The 17969-nt window shown below is 51.9% G+C and overlaps 1 protein-coding gene across 1 annotated transcript; it reads left to right on the forward strand.

Annotated features, from left to right (window-relative positions):
- The first annotated feature begins 132 nt into the window (after positions 1-132).
- ADA (adenosine deaminase) lies at positions 133-17047 on the forward strand. The gene is made up of 11 exons (XM_050314004.1): positions 133-217; positions 6368-6429; positions 9386-9508; positions 9619-9762; positions 10532-10647; positions 11949-12073; positions 13180-13251; positions 13488-13589; positions 14337-14404; positions 14766-14895; positions 15339-17047. Exons 1-11 carry the CDS (start codon positions 182-184, stop codon positions 15438-15440), a joined length of 1080 nt encoding a protein of 359 aa, XP_050169961.1. The 5' UTR covers positions 133-181; the 3' UTR covers positions 15441-17047.
- The last annotated feature ends 922 nt before the right edge of the window (positions 17048-17969 follow it).

A 17969-nucleotide genomic window follows, 5' to 3' on the forward strand; every position in this document is an offset into this window, starting at 1 on the left:
TGCACGGAAGGCTTGTCTGAGTGTGCGGTGGGGGTGAAGAAGTGGGAGGGGATGATCTTTAGGGTCCGATGCCATCGCCCCGTGCGCTCCGCGGGGCGGGGCCGGGCGAGCGCGGCCGGCGGGGCGGGGGCGGCGAGCGCAGAGCGGCGGCGGCGGCACCACCGGAGGGAGAAACGGGAGCATGGAGAGGGCAGCGAGAGTCTTCGGGGGACCCAAGGTGAGCTGCCCAGCTCTTCAGGCTTCCCCCACCCCCGCGGGGTACAGCACCTCTGCCCCGGGGCACGGACGTGCCCCGGGGCAGAGGTGCTGTGCCCCGCGGGGGTGGTGGTGCTGAGCCGCCCGTGGGAATTGGGGCACGGGCGGCTCGGTCGGCGGGGGATTTACCCGGCGGTGTCACCCAGCCCTGCCCCGGCGTCCCCTGGGCACATCCCGGCTCCGGGGATGTCCCCGGGGGCTCATCCCGTGCGGGGATGGGGAAGGGGGAAAAGAGGGACAAGCCCTGATGGAGGGAAGAATTTTTGGGAGGGGGTCACGCCAAGGAGGTCCAGCTCTTGGCCCTGCAAGGGGATCCGTCCCCGGGAGTCGCACACCCTGTGCCCTCCCCCACATCCTCCCAGAGGATCATCCAAAACGCTCCCGGAGCTCTGGCAGCCTCGGGGCTGTGCCCCGCTGCCCTGGGAAGCCTGTTCGGTGCCAGCCACCCTTTTCCTGACATCCAACCCGACCGTGCCCTGACACAGCTCCAGGTCTTGTCACTGGTACCCCCAGAGCAGAGCTCGGTGCCTGCCCCTCCTCTGCACCTCCCGAGGAAGTTTTAACTGTATTTACGTCTCCCCTCAGTCTCCTCTTCTCCAAGTGCCCCCCCCCCCCAATCCCTGTCATGGTCTACTAAACGAAATGTTTTCTCCTGTCTTTTTTTGTTTGTTTGTTTCAGGGTTTGTTGTTTTGTGAGTGGTTGTTGTTTTGTGGGTGGTTTTGTTTTGGGTTTTTTGATTTATTTTTTTTTGTCTGTTTTGTTTTGGTTTTGTTTGTTGTTTTTTGTTTTTTTTGATCTCTTAAACATTCAGTTCAGTTTTTCCTCAGATACCCGTGACACCACCTTGGTGGCTGCTGTGTCAGAGGGTGCTCCGGTCTTTCGCTCTTGCCATGCCTTGTATAAGTGCATCTCATGTAGGATCATATGGTAATGTTTATTATTCAGATTAGAAAACAGTTGAGGAGGAAGAAGATGAAACAGCTGTGGTTAGCAGTAGTTCTGTATCTGGTGGCAGATCACTGCACGTGCTGCAGGGTGGTTCTGCTCTCAGGCTGTGGTTCCACTGTGCTGCTGCACAGGGAGCAGGTCTCTGCCTGGCTGCCACGTTGGGCTCTCGGTGGGAAGTGAGGGGTGGGGGCAGAGGAGACCAAGAAAAGTGATGTGAGGCTTGTGGTGGTCCTGCTCTGGGAGAACCTGGGTGGTGGCAACTGCGTGTGGCTTTCCCTGAGAAGATTGTCTCTGAAAACCCAAAAGGGTTGGGTTTTTCTGCTGCTGTTTGCATCCCTTACCACTCCCAAACCACTTATCTCTCAGTTTGAGCTCGCACCAGGAAAGTCTTGCATAGTTGGAAAGGTCTGTATGCACAGGTCTGATTCACGTTTCGCTCCATCACAATGCTTCCCTCTCAGGGAAGTTGATTCATGCCATAGCAGGTAAACCTTGACAGCAAAATGCAGGGAGCATTGAGAGCTGCTAATGGTTAAAACCTTTTTAAGGCTCAAGTTCTTCTTTCACTTGTGATTCTTCCTACTTTTCCAGTGCGTGGGAGAGTGGGATGCCAAAGAGAAGGACCTAGGAAAATCTGCAGGGTTTGACTGCTAAGATCAGGCTTCTGTTGTCCGGCTGCTGGCAGTTATGAGACTGGTTTTCCTGAGTCAGACAGTTCCTTTCAATCCTGTGAACCTGCTAAGTCAGGCTTGGGGAAAAAAAAATGGGCCTGAAGTCAGTTAATGAGCCCTATTCATTCCCCTGGACCCTCTGCCATTGGGAACGATCAGTTTTGTGCTTTAGAGATGTTTCTGGTGACTGGAGCGGCTTTGAGCCCCGGCTGAACGTGGGGCCGGGGCTGCCTCTGTGTTTTTCAGGAACTCTCTGACTCCCAGTGACTGAGGTGGATGGAGGTGGATGAACAGGGAGCTTCCGGGGCTGCTGGGGGACAACTTTGAACCCTGCTTATCATAGGCCATAAAAGAGCAGAAAAAGCTGACGTTCCTTTGACCCCAACCTTTAGGCTCCCCCCCTTCTGCTGCACAACCAGAGCAGAGACCCTGCCCTCGCTCGCTGCTGGCTCCTCTCCCTGCAGGCCAGCCCCAGCTCGAGGGCTTCAGGACCCCTGGCTCCCTTCTCCTGCAGCTGCCACGTGCCTTGAGCTGTGCTGTGGGGAGAAGGATGGGAACAGGAGTTTCTGGGGTCAGGCCCACTCCCTCCCAGTGGCTGGGGCAGCTCTGCTGCTGGATCCTGGTTTGGGACATGAGCATCGGGTCACACTGGGCAGGTGTTCCTGCAAGACACCCCACCCCATGGGATGGCACACAGCCACCATCACCCCTTAACGTCACCAGGGGTCTTGTACTGAGGTCAGTGGAGCTTGAGGAGTAGGTGCCAGGAGGATGGTATTCCCAGGATTTGGGAAACACAGTTAATTCTTTTTTGCAGTGATTGGCATTTGTCTTATCTCTTGTTCAGCTTTGCTCTCAGCTATAATTACCCTGGTTTTCAGCTGTTGAGATTAATAGGATGAATTTAAATTATCAGCTTTTAATGACCTGATAAATAATTGTGGGCAAAGTCACTGTTAAGGGTTTTAAAATGATGCCACTTTACCATCTGCAGTTGGTGTTACTTTTACCGTGGTGTTAGGACTGACTTTGGTCATTGTATGTATTTTAAGAAAGACCCTAGAACTACCTAATACAGAAAATCCTTCAAGTGCCTTAGCTTGGATGGCTCTTTTTATGCCATATAATAGGCACACTGAGCAGTTAACTGCTCTGCCATGGTCTGCTGAGCAAACTCTAATAGAGAAATTGTATTGGGTTTACTGTGGCTGAAAATACTTTGAACGTTTGGTTAACTTTTTCCTCCTAATTTCACTAAATTGAAAATAATCAGACTCGATCTTGGAATGGAACATACTTGTTTGAGTACCTCATTTTGTGTTTGAATTTGTTTTTGAAGCTTATTAAGTCTCAAAGAAAACATTAAAATGTTGCCAGAGAAGTCACGCCAGAGCCCTTAAAACTTCTCCTTTTTAAAATCTGACCCAATTTGCTGATATCTGCACCAGTGAGTCACTGTGCCGTGGTTGACCTGAACCTTTTTTTTTGCATAAAAATGGAAAGCGCTGGCGTTTGCTCTGATGGCCTTGCTGGGGGGCTGTCTGTGCTGAGGACGCACAATTTACAGCCAGTTACACCTTTTGAACTCATCCCTCTGGCTTTCAACAACTCTTTAGTGAAACTAAAGGTTTCACTGAATCGCGCTCTGGGTTTTTGATGCGCTGGCAGGAGATCGGTGGAGCTGCAGAGGGACACAAGTGTGGCTGCACAGAGCTGGTCCTTGCTGCAGCTGGGGGAAGAGCAAAGCTCCTGCCCCGGGAAAGCCTTGGAGAGCTCTCTCTGCTGCTTTGTTGTTCTTCATCAGAACAAGGGCTGCCACATCCAGGTTGACTGCGAGAAGGGAAGGCATCGACCTGGCCTAGTGGGTGGCAACCCTTCCCATGGCAGGGGGGTCGGAGCTAAATGACCTTGGAGTTCCTTTCCAACCCAAACCTTTCTCTGAGTTTATGATCAGTGGTCCTGGAATGGTTGGAGGCTCCTCTGCAGTGCTGGTGCAGCACTGGGCCTGGAGCAGTGTTGAGATCCCCATTTTTGTGTGCCCAAGTTTCCACTCCAAATAAACCGGAGGGTTTGGGGTGAGAAACCACGTGCCAGTGGAGATCTGTGTGCCAAGGAGCAGAGCCCTGGAAAAGGCATTGGGCTCCTGCATCCATCATTATTTCTGCTTGCTCAGGCATCATCTCCTGGAGCCACAGTTCGGAGAAAACTCTTTCATCTCTATCTGGGTGCTTTCCTTGGCTTCAGGCAAGGTCATGTCACCCACTTTTTGTCTGGAAAAGTCTTGTGCTTTGTTTACCCAAAACAAACACTCAGGAAGAGAGCTGAAATGTAATCTGCAGCCAGCAGCCTCCCACGGACCTGCAAGCCTGGGGGTTTGCCAGCAAGTCACCCAGGGGAGATGAGCTGCTGGGTTGTGCCTCTGCTGATTGCATCCTTATCTAGAACCCTTTAAGGCACACCTTTCCATCTTCTCTTGAGTGTCCTTTGGCTATCTAAATAGCATAGACTGCTTCTCACTGCAGAAAACCACGCCCTCAAGCACTGATCCTGGGGAAACCCCAAACTTTTTGGTTTGAACAGCGTTGAGCTGCCTTAGTTTAGGTGCCTCCAGACCCAACGAAATGCTGGCAGGGGAGGAAGAGCCTGTTGCTGGTGTTGGAGAGGAACCTTGCTGCTTTACAAGCATCTCACCTGCAGAAGTGGCAGGAGGAGGTGACTTGCATGGACAAAGGACACCACGGAATCTGCATTCCCATTGACGGAAATGCCACATTGGGATGTTCTTGCAGGAAACACTCGAGCAGTGATTGGAGTGAGAAGACCTCGATAGGTTCGGGTTGCTTGGTTTTTAAATCCAGTGTGAGCAAGTTCCACGCCTGCAAGTTTTATCCATCAGAAAGTCACAAGGGCTGTTGAATATCTCAGGGAGTGGAGCTTGCCTGGTTTTGAAATAGGAATTGGAGCCCAAGAGTGGAAAGCGTGCCAGGCGTCCACATCTGGCGATGCAGATCACGTCCGTGATGTGTTATTTTATCTGCTGCTTTGCAGGACATTGAGTCCTCATCAGCAGGATTGTGTAACTCGAGGTGGGGGGAAAAAAGCAGGTTTTGCCCTTCTTAAATCTTCCTCCTTGTAGATTCAGATCGTATCTTAAGGGTAGGGGAAGTGACGGGGATATCTGTTTACAGCCTGCTAACAGTGGTGTCTGCGGGCATGTTCCTGACCCCTGGGCCAGCTGATTGCAACAGTGCAGGATCAGCAGCTGGAGCTGTCCCGAGCCTGGCACCTGCATGCTGAGCCCATGCACCTGGATCCCAGAGGATCCCAAGGAGCTGGACAGGCCTGCCTTGCCCCGCTCGCAGGGACCGTTTCCCCTCCCAGCTCCTCGTAGTTATTGTTTGATACATACCCTGACGCCAGAGGGTTTGTGGGTTTTAATTAGTAACCCTGGGTGGTTTAATTATCCATGCAAATATCCAGTCCTCTTCTGAGCCAGCCCTGCTCAGTTCTTACCCTCTGCATCCTGCAGCAAACATCTATGCAGGAAAATGTGCGCGATGTAACAACTAACAACTCGGTGTATCAAGTTCCTGCTTTAGTTTGATCAAATTTGATCAAAAAAAATAAAATTAAACATGCATTTTGGAGGCTGTGCCGTTTCTTAAAAGAAAACAGTTCTGGAAAGAGTGAATTATCTAGCTGAAACATTTTACAGCTAATATTTTCCTTCCCAGTTTGACTTCCAGATTACATCTGTCGTGTTCCTCCAAAAGCCCCAGCTGGCTAATGGAAAAAACTTTTGTTTTTCTGGGGCTCTTTCTCCAAAATCCAATGTTTCAGCAATAATCGGGAAATGGGGTTTCAGAGTGAAAAGACCTGAGTTACTGTCCCATTTTTAATGAGTAAAAATTTAAGTGTTTCATTTTGAAACCAGCTTGGTAGCTCTGTGGGGCAACTTGTTATTATTTTTTACAGCACCTTGTACCATGGGACTGACCTCTTGTGTAGGATTAGAGATCCTGTAAGCTCTGATAATACCAAGTAATTAACAACCCATCAGGAGCTGATTCTTGGAAGTGAAGTCAAAGTTTCTGTAATGACTCTTAGCAAATTAATTGGTGTTTGGCTGCCTGTGACTTCAAGGAGCAGCAAGCTAGAAAGCAAAGGTGTTTGGGGTTTGCTTTTTTTCACTCTTTCCAAGCTCTGAACCATGCAAGCTGAGTAAGGATAGGGCAGTTCCTGAAAATTACTGGAAACGGAATAATTTTCTAAAAATTCATTAAATGTGTGAGCTGCAGCAGCTGTAAGAAAATACTTAGTACTTAAATGTTGAAAAATAAACTTTATAATGATTATATTTTAAAAATATTTCTGTGCTTGTCATGATTTTGTCCCTGTGTTGGCTGCATTGATACCCATGTGAGTACCAGCTACTTCTCTCTGAACTTTTGCTGTAGCTCTGAGAATACCTGACCCGTTTTTCTTATTGCAGGTTGAGCTTCACGTCCACCTGGATGGAGCCATCAGGCCAGAGACGATCCTGTACTTTGGCAGGTGAGCTGTGGGGTGAAGAAAGCTCTGGGAGCTGCAGTTCCAGAGCACCATCCCTCCTGCTTGTCCAGGTCTGCCACAGGAGAGCTCCTGCAGGCAGCAAACCTGGCTGGTGCTGGTGCTGCCTCTGCCCAGATGGGTCCTCTGGCTGCAGTGAGGTGACACTGAGCACATCCCAGAGGGCAGTGGGGCTGCACAGGTAGCTGCACACTTTGAAGTGTGACCAGGACATGGCAGAGTAGCTGTATTCTGACTCCTTTCTCCATATTCCGAACTGCAAAAGTGCCGTTCCATGGTTTGGGAGGAAAAGCCCCCCCTGCCAGGTGGCTCTGAACCCTGGGCTGTCTGCCTGGTGTCAGCAGTCAAGGAGTTGCGTGTGGGTGACCTGGGAAGCACTGGGCAGTGGCTTGGAGAGAGGTTTGTTTCCTTGACAGAGCCCACATGCATCTTCTGCCTTCAGCGTGGATGGTGTGGGAAGCACTGGGGTGAATGATTAACTGCTGCCAGGACCTGGCTCCACGCTTGCAGCCAAAATAAACAAGATTTCTTCCAACTGTCACTGATACGCTCAGATCAAGAAGGTTGTGAGCTTAAGGATTTCGGGGAACAGCTCTCAGGCACAGCTCTGGGGAGGAAACCAGTTGAGAGGAGGATGGGAAGCAGTTCTGGCAGCCCATGAGCCCAGCAGACTCCAAGGCAGTGCAGTCCTAGGGGGAATATTCTTTCTAGAGTAGCTTTTTCTGCAGGGCATGGCCATACCTTTTGTGGTGTAGTCAGAGCAAGGAGGGTGGATCAGAGCTGTCCACCCCATCTGTTGCAGGGTGCTGGCACTGAGCTGAGTCAGGGTTCCTGCTGGTGGGCTGCAGGGCTGGAATACAGGTCCAAATGGGACAGATGAGGCGGTGCTGACTCCCTGGGGCTCTGCTGGGTCCCTCTGCCAGCAAAGGGAGAATGCCAGTGTAGTCCCTGAAGAAGGTTGTAGGAGCCCTGAAGCCCAGGAGGCCCTGCCTGTCTGGGGATCCTGTGCCAGGATCCTTGCTTAGGGCAGAAACCTTCATTGCCTGAGTGTGTGCCGAGTTCCCTCTTATTTTTAAACAGCCCTGGCATCCCCAGGAGCTGCCAGGCCTCGGGTGGAGCAAGGCTGTGCTATTCGTGAGCTCTAAAACTTGCACTCACACACAAAAAAGGCAGTGGGGCAGTGCAGGAGCCTGTAGGGGACTGACTGCCTCAATAACCTCACCCTGGGCACAGAAAGCTGCTTGTGGTCTATTTTTAAAGGTAAATAGCTGGAAATAAATTTGCCAGGTGGTGGCATAATATAACCCCGAGCTGCTGGGATGCACAAGGTCCCTTGGGCAGTGCACTGCTGAACTCGGCTGTTTTTAGAAACTTTGTCTCCAGTTCTGTCAGGTCTGGGCCATGGTTTTGCATCCCCCCCCTGCCCAGCCAGAGGGTTTAGAGCCGTGGCAGATCCCCCATGGGACGGGGTGTCCCCAGGAGAGGTGCCCTTTCCGAGGTGGGACGCTGTGTGTGGTGTGCCCGTGGCTGGAGGCAGCTCTGGGCAGGACACCGAGGGGCTTGGGGGCACGAGCAGGTTCCCCTGGAGCAGCTTTGCTTCAGGATCTCACCCACCAGCAGCATTGGATGGGGCAGCAGCAGCTCCCAGAGCCACACTGGCATGATCCACCAGACCTTCTGATCCAGAGACCTGACTCCAGACTCATCCCAAAGTGCTGCTGCCGCTGCCAATCCTTTGGGAAGCACAGGAAAATGTCAGGGAAGTGGCTTTGCTGTAGGAAACTTTCCCTGGGCAGGTGGAGGAAGGTGCATGCCGGTTCCTAGAGCAGAGACTGATGTGTCAGTGCCACAGAAAGGGCAAGGCAGGGAGGAAAACCAATGCCTTGGCAACGATGAGTGTTCCCTGCTGGGTGCCAGCAACTTAATCTGTGCAGATTGCATGTGAGGGCTGAGCGTGGGGCTGGTTTCCTTCCTGGCCGAGAGGGGAAGGAGCAGTGTTTACTGAGCCCAGGAGCAGGGTCCTTTGGACTGAGTCCCTGCATGGCTCCCTGGAATGGTTGCTGGCATTGGGACAATAGAGCTGTCTGTGGTGTTTTGTCTCCATTAGCAGAGATCCACCAATTAGCTGTAATTCATTGTGGCAGGAAAGAGGATTAAAAACGAATGTCTAGTTATTATTCCAAATTTATGTTGGCTTGTGCAAGGTACCAGAGTGTGGGGGTGGCAAAGCCTGCCCAGGAAGCCTGAAGCACCCTTGGCTGGCAGCCCAGCTGTCACCCCACTGCACTGGGGACACCTTCCCCCACACAGTTCTCCAGCTGCTCCAGGGAAAAATGGCCTCTTCCCTCTTGGGAGCCCTTAAATGGGCTTTAGCATCACTATCCCTTTGGTGAGAGCAGTTGTTGCCATTTGCTCCTGCGTGTCAGAGAAGATGCCACCACAATGCTGGGCTCGGGAACCAGCTGACTCACAGGAACTGAACCCCTGAGCCACTTCTGCCTGCACCATCCCAGGCCTTGGAGCATCCCCTCGATTTTTCAAACCTCTGAGCCTGCCTAAGTGGATATTGACTTTTCTAAAGAATTTTGGCAATTCTGCTCCTGGGACTAGGAGGTGCCAAGAAATAATCCAGAGCCCCTTTAGATGAACTCTTTCTTAAGCTTAAAATGTGCCCTGGCTGTGTTCCTGCAGGGTCAATCTGGGCTTGTGTTTCAGTTTGTTTGTGCTTTGCCTGTGTTTTGGATTGCCTTCCTCCCCGCTGAGATTCAGGGCAGCATCCACGAGGAGGTTTTGGAAGGACAGTGTGTGCTGTGTCTCCTCGGGGAAGGAGCGGTGTGGATGCTGCCAGCTTGGGATGTGAAAAGGACTGCCAGCTGCGTGAAAAGGACTGATCAAAAACGTGGTAACATTCCCTGTCAGTGACACGTGTCTTCATCTCCAGGAAAAGAGGGATCCCTCTCCCAGGTGACACCGTTGAGGAGCTCCTGAAGTACGTCAGCTATGACACACCGCTGACACTTACCCTCTTTCTAGAGAAATTCAATTACTACATGCCCGCTATTGCGTAAGTACCCCATTTTTTTGGTTCTTCCTTGGCAGCATCCCTTGGCTCAGCCTTGGGTGTGCCCTGAGGGGGAGCAGCCCCAGCGATGGGTGGCCCTGCTGTCCCCACAGGGGTGACCGTGAGGCCGTGAGGAGAATCGCCTACGAGTTTGTGGAGACCAAGGCGAAGGAAGGGATCGCCTACGTGGAGGTTCGGTACAGCCCTCACCTCCTGGCCAACTCCGGCGTGGATCCCATCCCCTGGGGACAAGCTGAGTGAGTGATGCTGCTGTGCCAGGGGGCTGGTGGGTGGCCAGTTGGGCATGGAGAAGGCACGGCCCACACAACAGCCTGCTGTGACCAAAGCTCCTTTCTCCCCCCTGCAGTGAGCACCAGCATGCTTCCAGCTCTCTTTCCCACCTGCAGGGTTTTTCATCTTAAATACCTCTGGGTGTTGCTGTGTTTTAACACCCCTTGCACTGTCCCCAGATTCTGCATGTGCAGGGCAGCTGTGCTCAGCCTGCTGTTCTCTGTGCGAGGCAAAGCAGCGTTCACAGATGGGCTGCCTGCAAAATGGGAATTTGAGCTGGCAGAGATGGTGGGTGGCGTTGGAGGGGGCTGGTGATCTGATCCCTTGCTTGCATGCCATCCCCTGTGATGTGTGCCTCCTGTTAAATCAGTGCTGGGCTCTGTGGCCCCTCCAAAGTGTGCTGTGGTGGGCACCGAGCCCCGTGCTTGCCCCTGCCTGGCTGCAGGCAGTTGTGTGCCCTAATGAGATGCTCTGGCAAAGAGGGGGTTCCTCTGGCCAGGATTTGCCCCTGGTTCCCCGAGGCATTTCTAAATCTCACTGTCACCTTCACGTGCTCCTGTGCCTGACATCTGGTAAATGTGGGCATGGCATGGGTGTAAAAGGTGCTCACAAGTTCTGGGTAGTCTCGTCAGGTGCCTCTGGGTGTCGAGGCGAGTGGAGCCCCGGGCAGCCTGTGTCCTGCCTGCCTCCCTGGCTGCTCTCTGCCCTCTTGCTGATGGCTTTTCTTCCCTGCAGGGGAGACCTCACTCCAGATGAAGTGGTTCAGCTCGTAAATCAGGGACTGCAGGATGGAGAGAGGGATTTCCACATCAAAGCCAGGTCTATTCTATGCTGCATGCGCCATATGCCAAGTAATGTATTGCAGCTGCCCTGCTGCTCTGCTCCCCTTCCCTGACGCGTGGCGGGGGGGGCACGGCCCCTGGGGTTGGGTCCCTGCACAAATGTGGGGGGAGCCCTGCTCCCTGGGGCTGATGCAGGGCCAGACAGAGCTGAGGAGGAGTTCTTTCTTGGTGGGGTCCTCTGCTCCCTTCACTGGGGGGAGAAGATCTGCTGGATGTGAGAGTGGGGGGCGGGGGGTATGGCCAGGATGTGGAACGTCTTGCTAGAGAGACAGAACGGGCTGGTGTGTCCTCTGCATGGGGAGCTGTGATCTCTGCTCCCTGCCCAAAGGCCAGAGCACCCCTTGGGCCAGTCAAAGCCATTGGCACAGGGAGCACTTGCACCTACTGTCTGGTGGGTCTGAGAGCAAATGGTCATAGAAGGGGGACTGAGATCTCACACTTGCCTGCTCATGGTCCTGCTGCTACAGCAGCACGTGCTCCTTCCTTAGCCTGGATCAAGGGGCAGCCAGAGAATCCACTGGCTGCAGTCAATCTCTGCTGGCTTAAACTGAAAACACAAGTCAAATACACTTTAAACACATACATAAAACGTTTTTTTTAAAAAATCAGCAGCTCCGAACTTGGTCAGTAACAGGTGCTGTGACTCAGAATAGGAAGAAAACCTGATTTCCAGCATTTCAGTGGGTTAATAAAATAGTGGCTCTAACCCAGTGAGTTGGGAACTGATGAAAGCAAAAAGAAGATGAAGTTGCACACATCATCCTATGTGTTCGTATGGTTTGGGGTTGTATGCACACAACAGGTGCCTGTTAATTATTAACACTACTGTTTATCTCTGTTTCTTGGCCTTTCTGCTAAGGTTAAGTGCTATGTGAGCTGGTAGATGCATGTCCCTTACCAGAGGTTATCTACCCTGATCAGAGAGAGCTCTGAAGTAATTGTCAGCCACTTGTTACTCTCTTTCTCACTGATGTCAAATAGATAAAAGTTCAGCTCCTTCCCACCAGGTGCAGAATCCATCATCTTGCCCCAGGGAAGTCGAGGATGCCCTATAATAGAGCATGGCATCCTGGCAAAAACATGGTAAGAGCAGTTTTATAGCTGGTGATTGCATTTGGGCTCCTTGATGACAGACTGATCAGTTGACAGCTTTTATTTGCCTGAAGATGACAGACTTTTTTAGGAGGTTTTTTTTTCCAAGCATCACATTTTAGGAAAGACCAAAGAAAACAGCTCTAACCTTCTAGTCCTAGGACCAGGATTTGTTCATTAAAATGCTTCCTCCTGAAGCCTGGTGCTGTCTCTTGCAGGCTGGTCTCCAGAGGTGGTGGAGCTCTGCAAGAAGTATCGAAACAACTCCGTGGTGGCCGTTGACCTGGCTGGGGATGAGTGCATTAAGGTGGAGAATTACTCTGACCATAAGAAGGCTTATGAGGTTTGTGGAATTAAGCTTCTTAAAAGAAATGACAAGAGAAACACATATCGAGGGGACACGTGGGAAGGGACAAGCAGCACGTTCTTCCAGCTGCAGACAGCTGGGACAACTTAAAAATGCACTGCAGCTATTGAAAACATGCAGTTAAATAGCTCAAGTGTTTGTTTATATTTCCTAAATGATTAATGGCAGGCATCAGTGCTTAAACATGGCCACAGAGCTGGGGTTTGGCATGCTACCCTGTAGCACTGAGTGTGACACAAGTGACGTGGAGCCCTGATCGTCCCCCACCCCACTGCTGTCGGCTCCTGGGGCTCAGTGGAACCATGGCCAAGGGTGGAAGAGACTGGCCTTTCCAGTCTGCCAGAAATCACCCGAGGAGCTGAGAAGAAGCTGCACGTTTGAAGGGCTTTTATCTGATTATCTCAAATACAAACTCTGCAATAGCTTCAGGAACCTGATCCCAGACTCTTACTAGACCTCAGCCTTTGCAAAGGTTCTAAGGGAAAGCCTTGTTCCTCTTTGCTGGTGGGAATTTAGGGTTGTAAGTCCCCTCCATCAGTGGGGGAGGAGGTTGTGCACCAGCACTGGCAAAAAGGACGGTGCTCTGCAAGCAGTGCTCAGGTCTGAAAGCAGGTGGGGCTTCCTGTGGTCTTCACCCCCTCAGTGGGAGCTGATACAAAGTCTGCCTGCACTGCTGTGCTGGATAATCAGAATGATTATAAACCAAGAGACAGGCACAGTTTATGAACAGATGGGCAGCTGTGTAGCCAGGTCCAGCCTCCTCCGTCTGAAGGGTGCATCTTGTCTCTGTGCCAGGGGCTCTCTCAGGCTCTGAGATGCTGAAGCAAACCCCGCTCCCACCTGTATTAACTGAAAAAAAACCCTTCTGAGTGCAAAGCCCTGAAGGGCTGTCTGTGAGGAGCGGCTGCTGCGGGATGGGGCTTGCAGCCTGCCTGCTGCTGCCAGCTGGGTGGCCCTTCCCCAGCAGCCAGGCTTCCCTCCAGGCTGCACGGCTTCCCAAAGCCCAGGTGGCCCTGGCAAAGGCTTTTTTTGGGTTGGTTGGTCATGGTTGGGACAGGAACATGCTGTGCCTTGTTCTGCAGGAGGCTGAGAGAGCTGGGATTCATCGCACTGTCCACGCCGGGGAGGCCGGCCCGGCTGCCATGGTCAAGGAGGTACGAGGAGCCGGGGCAGGGAGAGGGGCAGGGCTGGGAAGGGCCCTGGCAGAGAGGTGTCCCAGTCCTCTCTGGAGCCACAGCACAGCAAACACTGGGGACATGGCCCTGTGGGTGGGAAGGGCCACCCCAGGAGCAGGGTCAGTGTGGGTTGTCCCTGCGGTGGGACGGTCTCAGGGCAGGCAGGAGCCGAGCTGGGTCAGAGGCTGTGAGTGGTTTTCCTGTGCTCGTTTTAGGCAGTTTATGTCCTGAAGGCCGAGCGTGTTGGCCATGGGTACCATGTCGTGGAGGACCCTGAGCTCTACAAGGAGCTGCTGAGAACAAAGATGCATTTTGAGGTAAGGATGTGGGGTGGGAGCGTGACTGCTGCTCGTCTGAGTGGAAAACCAGCCCTTGTCTGGGCTGTGCTGCAGCCAGGGACACAGCCTGACACCCGAGTGCTGACCACACGTATGGTAACTTTGCACTGACCCCAGGTGCCCAAAGCTCCACAGCAGAAATGCTGGGGACACCTGCCTGTTTGCTGGAAGCTGCTGCAAGGAGCAGCAGTGCACACAGCAGCCTGTGGGAGGGATGCAGCAGAAAGAATGGGTTCTGGTGTGGCTGAGGATAAATTCTGGAGGCATTATTCACTAATTTATGTACCTCAAGTCTGCAGGCTCCTCCTCCCACAAATCAGGCTGCTGTACCAGAGCAAGTCTGGTTAGAGGGTGGACGTGCTCGAGAGTTACTGTGCATGTGCAGATTTCCTTGGCTTTTCCCCAGAATGGTCATATCCAGCTAAGAGATGGAATATATGTGTATATACTTAATGGCAGGGGTTTCCTAACTGTGGTTGGCACATCTCTGGTGGCTGACTGGCCATGGCAAACGTCCCACTGGCTGCTGTTGCTGTCATGTGGGTTATGGGCTCTTTGCACGTCCTGGACGTGCACTGGTCCATCAGAGTAGCACTGAGGGGCAGCTGTGAACAAAGCTCTGAGCCTGTATCTGGCTTTACCAGTGTGCTGAGCTATCTGTGTCCACAGCTGGGGTTCAGATCTGCGTGCTTGATTCTGGTTTTCATGTTTAACTCCCCCAAACAGGTCTGCCCTTGGTCCAGTTATCTCACTGGAGCATGTTCTCCGGACTTCACCAAACACCCCGTAATACAGTAAGACTTCTCCATTATATGCTGTCTTAAATAACCAGGATTTGGCTTGATTATAGCTGCTTTATTGCTTTACAAAGCTAAGGCCCATCTAATTATGCAGGACAATGGGGCACATCCTTGTCCTTTGGCATGGGGGGGTTGGTGCAGCTGGAGGGGTGCAGAGGTCCCTTGGGTTGGCTGTCCTGTCCCTCCTGCTCTGAGCTGTGGGCCATGAGGTGCTGCACCCCAGCCACTACTGGCAGGTCAGTGCAGAGCTGTGGGGACAGAAGCCACGCTCCATGTCTGTCTCCAGCAGTTCCATCTGCAGGGACAGCCCCGAGGTTTTTGCTTTACCCACCACTTCAACCCCATTTCCTTACAGATTTAAGAAGGATCATGCCAACTATTCTATAAACACAGATGACCCCCTCATCTTTAACTCCACCATTGACAAGGACTATGGCATACTCAAGGAAGACATGGGCTTCACTGAAGAGGAGTTCAAGAGAATTGTAAGTGTCCTGGTGCAGCCCAGAACAACCTGCTGGTTTTTCTTCATGAGCTGAAGAATTTTTAATGGAAATGAGAAAATACTGCCCTGGCCTTGTAAGCAGGAGGCTGAGAGGGTGCTGAGCTGGCTGGAGGGGGTTCTGGAGCACTGTGGGGAGCAGGGTGTGGGCACAGGGTGGGCTCTGAGGGGCTGCGTCTTTTTTGCATATTCCAGAAATCCCAAAGTACTTGAAGACCTTTGCTTTGTGCCTGTCTCATTCCTCTTGGGACTGCTCTAGTGATGGGCCAGAGCAGTCGCCCTGTAAAACAAGGCCATGGAAATGAATGTGAGAGTGGAAACTTTACACTCTCCCTCACCTGTTGCTGCTCAGAGCCAGATGTTGGACTGTGCATAGCCACATGTTCATGTCTGATGTGTTTTAATGTCTCCCTTCTCCTTCCCCAGAACATCAACGCAGCCCAGTCCAGCTTCTTACCCGAGAAGGAAAAGCAGGAGCTGCTCACCAAGCTGTATGAAGCCTATGGGATGGTCCCCAACGCGTCGTGACCCTCCCTGTGAGGGGAGCAGGGCCCTTCCTCCTGTGCTGACTCCTCTGTGCCAGTGGCAGCTCGGGGAGGAGGTGCCCAGAGTCGGTCTCTATTCCTGGCAGCCCTGTGTTAACCCTTACAATGCTCATCAGAATCAAGACTATCGCATTCACCTACCTATACCCCCCAAACTCTCTCCCAGATGGATATCCAGCTTCCTATCCTGCTGTTGTGCAAGCAGACTGGATCTGCCTGCTGGCCTGACTCCCTCCTCCATCTGTCAGTGTTTCTGTATTGCAAATGCAAACAGAAGAACCTCCCCTGTTTTCTCCCCCCCAGTTCCCTGTTTTTCCTGTGCTGTCCCACTGACCTGCCTGGCCCTTGTCTGCAGTGCTGAAATAACCACCTGTGACTCTGACTGTGGCCTGGGTTAATCTTCACCTTTGCAGGGAAGAGGTGTGTTAGTGCTGGCAGGGAGTGAGCAGGTGTTTCAGACACAGAGGCTTTATTCCTGTCCCTGTGGGTAGGAGGGTTTGTTCACAGCTCTATTTACACAGGGTTAGTCTTGTACTAACAAGACTGGAACAAGAACAAGCTGAAAGCTGGTGGCCCTACCTATACACAGCTCTGAAGGGCATTTAAAACAAAATACTTTTTTTTTTGGCATCCTTTCTTGGACAAGAGCTGTCTTAGGCCTCCCAGTGTGACTGCAGGTGACAGCAGTGCTCACAGCTGGCCATGACCATGCTGGCACACGCATAGGAAGTTGGAACATAATTTTACCATTTTGGGCCAAAATCTGCCTTCTGGGACTTTTCCCACTTTTGTACTCATCCTGGAGAATTCCTGTGAACTGCAGTTTGATCTTCCTCTATCTTTGTTGAGGACTTGCAGAAACCATGGTTGATTGGCTGGTTGAACGACTCTGCCCTCTTCCTGATTTAATATAATCATTAGGCACTCCTAAGGTTGAATGAGTAAATTAACTAGGGCCCAGTGTTGACTTGGGTCCCATCTGATTGCTTCTCTCACTCAGCTACAACACTGGCTTGAAGTCAGATCTTCGATTTGGTGGAGAATTTATACAGAATTTATTCCCAAGTGATTTTGGTGCCTTTTGGTGTTTTTACTCAGTAAGCAATACAGCTGTGCATCCAGAGAAGAGACCATCGCTTTCTGACGTGAGTGTGTGGTGTGCTTTAGCATCCCAGCTGTCTGCCAAGGTGCTTACTCCAAAGATCCTGTACCAAAAAGTTGCCTTTGACAAGGGGCCGTGGTCACCATTTCCACGGACAGACCATGGACTGGTCCAGCCTCATCCAGCAGCACCAGTGTGCTGGGAGTATTTCCATTCTTTCTGGGCTTCCATATTGGTCTTCTGAGTAAAATACTCACCTCTGAAGTACGTGGTGCATACATACACATAGATAGATGAATAAGAGAGAGTGATTTTCTTACTTTTATAAAGCGAAAAAATAAAGCGTCCCTTTTAGGAACATGATTGCGGTAAGAAACAGGCTTTTTTTTTTGGGTAATTTCTCTCCAAATATTCTTTCTGAAGAAGAGTTTCTTGTTTGGATTCTGGACAGTTGATTGTTAATCCTGTTTAATAAAACAACATTTATATTAAAGGTAAATCCTTTTGCCTTTCTGTTCCAGGGTGACTGTTGGGAACTGTGTCCCCTGCTCTTCAGCATGTGCCCTGGTACCCCTGCTAGACCACAAGGGTCCATTGGAAGGTGTGAGGGGCACTTGGGAAGCCTAATTCCTGCTTTCTCCTGTTGCCAGGCTGGAGCACTTTGACAGCCAGAGGGAAGGAAGCCTGCTCCCTTGCCAGCCAGCCAAGCTGGATTTATGGATGCAGGTTGTTCCAACCTCCCGTGCGCTTTTCCCTTCAGTAATCAAAGGGATGTGTAACCCCTGCTGGAAGCAGCACTGTGTACTCTCACTTTTTCTGGTGAGCATCAAAAGCAGTTTACAGGTTTTTATCCCTGTCTCCTGGGTTTTGCACCATTGGCTGATGCTCAGAGCCAGGAGGGTCTGGGCTGCACCATCGGGCCATGAAGGGGAGCGTTTGCCAAAAGACTTTGGATCATTTAGTGCTGGGTTAGAGCTTTGGGAGGTCTGGCATGCCATGTGCTCAGCTGAAATGGAGGGCTCGGGGCATCCAGGGGCTCAGCAGCTTTGCAGATGGGGATGTGGCTGGATTAAGGCAGTGCCCTTACTCTCCCAGCACCATCGGCGACAGCAGCTGTGCTGTCACTTGCAAGGGGAACCCGATGCCCGTCTCCTGCCCCCTGAGAGTAGCTGGCCTACAGGTCCCTACTCCTCTGCCTAAATATAATTCTGGAACAGATATTTTCTGACTGAGGAGAGCTAAGATTAGCCCTCATTTGACTGCTGGAGGTCTCGCCTGGTGCACGGGCCCTCCACGCCGCCTCTCAGCTCTCTGTGTGTGCCAGCGGGAGCCAAAAATACTGCTCTGCTCCTCGGTGAGGAGAGCTGGAAATGGGGCTTAAAGACACAACTGTGCAGTCAGCCAAGCCCA

Source organism: Myiozetetes cayanensis, unplaced genomic scaffold (assembly GCF_022539395.1).
Source record: "Myiozetetes cayanensis isolate MyiCay16 unplaced genomic scaffold, myiCay2020 scf19, whole genome shotgun sequence".
NCBI lineage: Eukaryota > Metazoa > Chordata > Aves > Passeriformes > Tyrannidae > Myiozetetes > Myiozetetes cayanensis.

What these genes read in the sequence shown, in the direction of transcription:
- ADA (XM_050314004.1), top strand. Translation starts at nt 182, where the DNA reads ATGGAGAGGGCAGCGAGAGTCTTCGGGGGACCCAAG. An exon ending in CTGCATGCGCCATATGCCAA is followed by an intron (nt 10,648 to 11,948) that starts GTAATGTATTGC and finishes TGTCTCTTGCAG; the next exon opens with GCTGGTCTCCAGAGGTGGTG. An exon ending in CGGCTGCCATGGTCAAGGAG is followed by an intron (nt 13,252 to 13,487) that starts GTACGAGGAGCC and finishes TGCTCGTTTTAG; the next exon opens with GCAGTTTATGTCCTGAAGGC.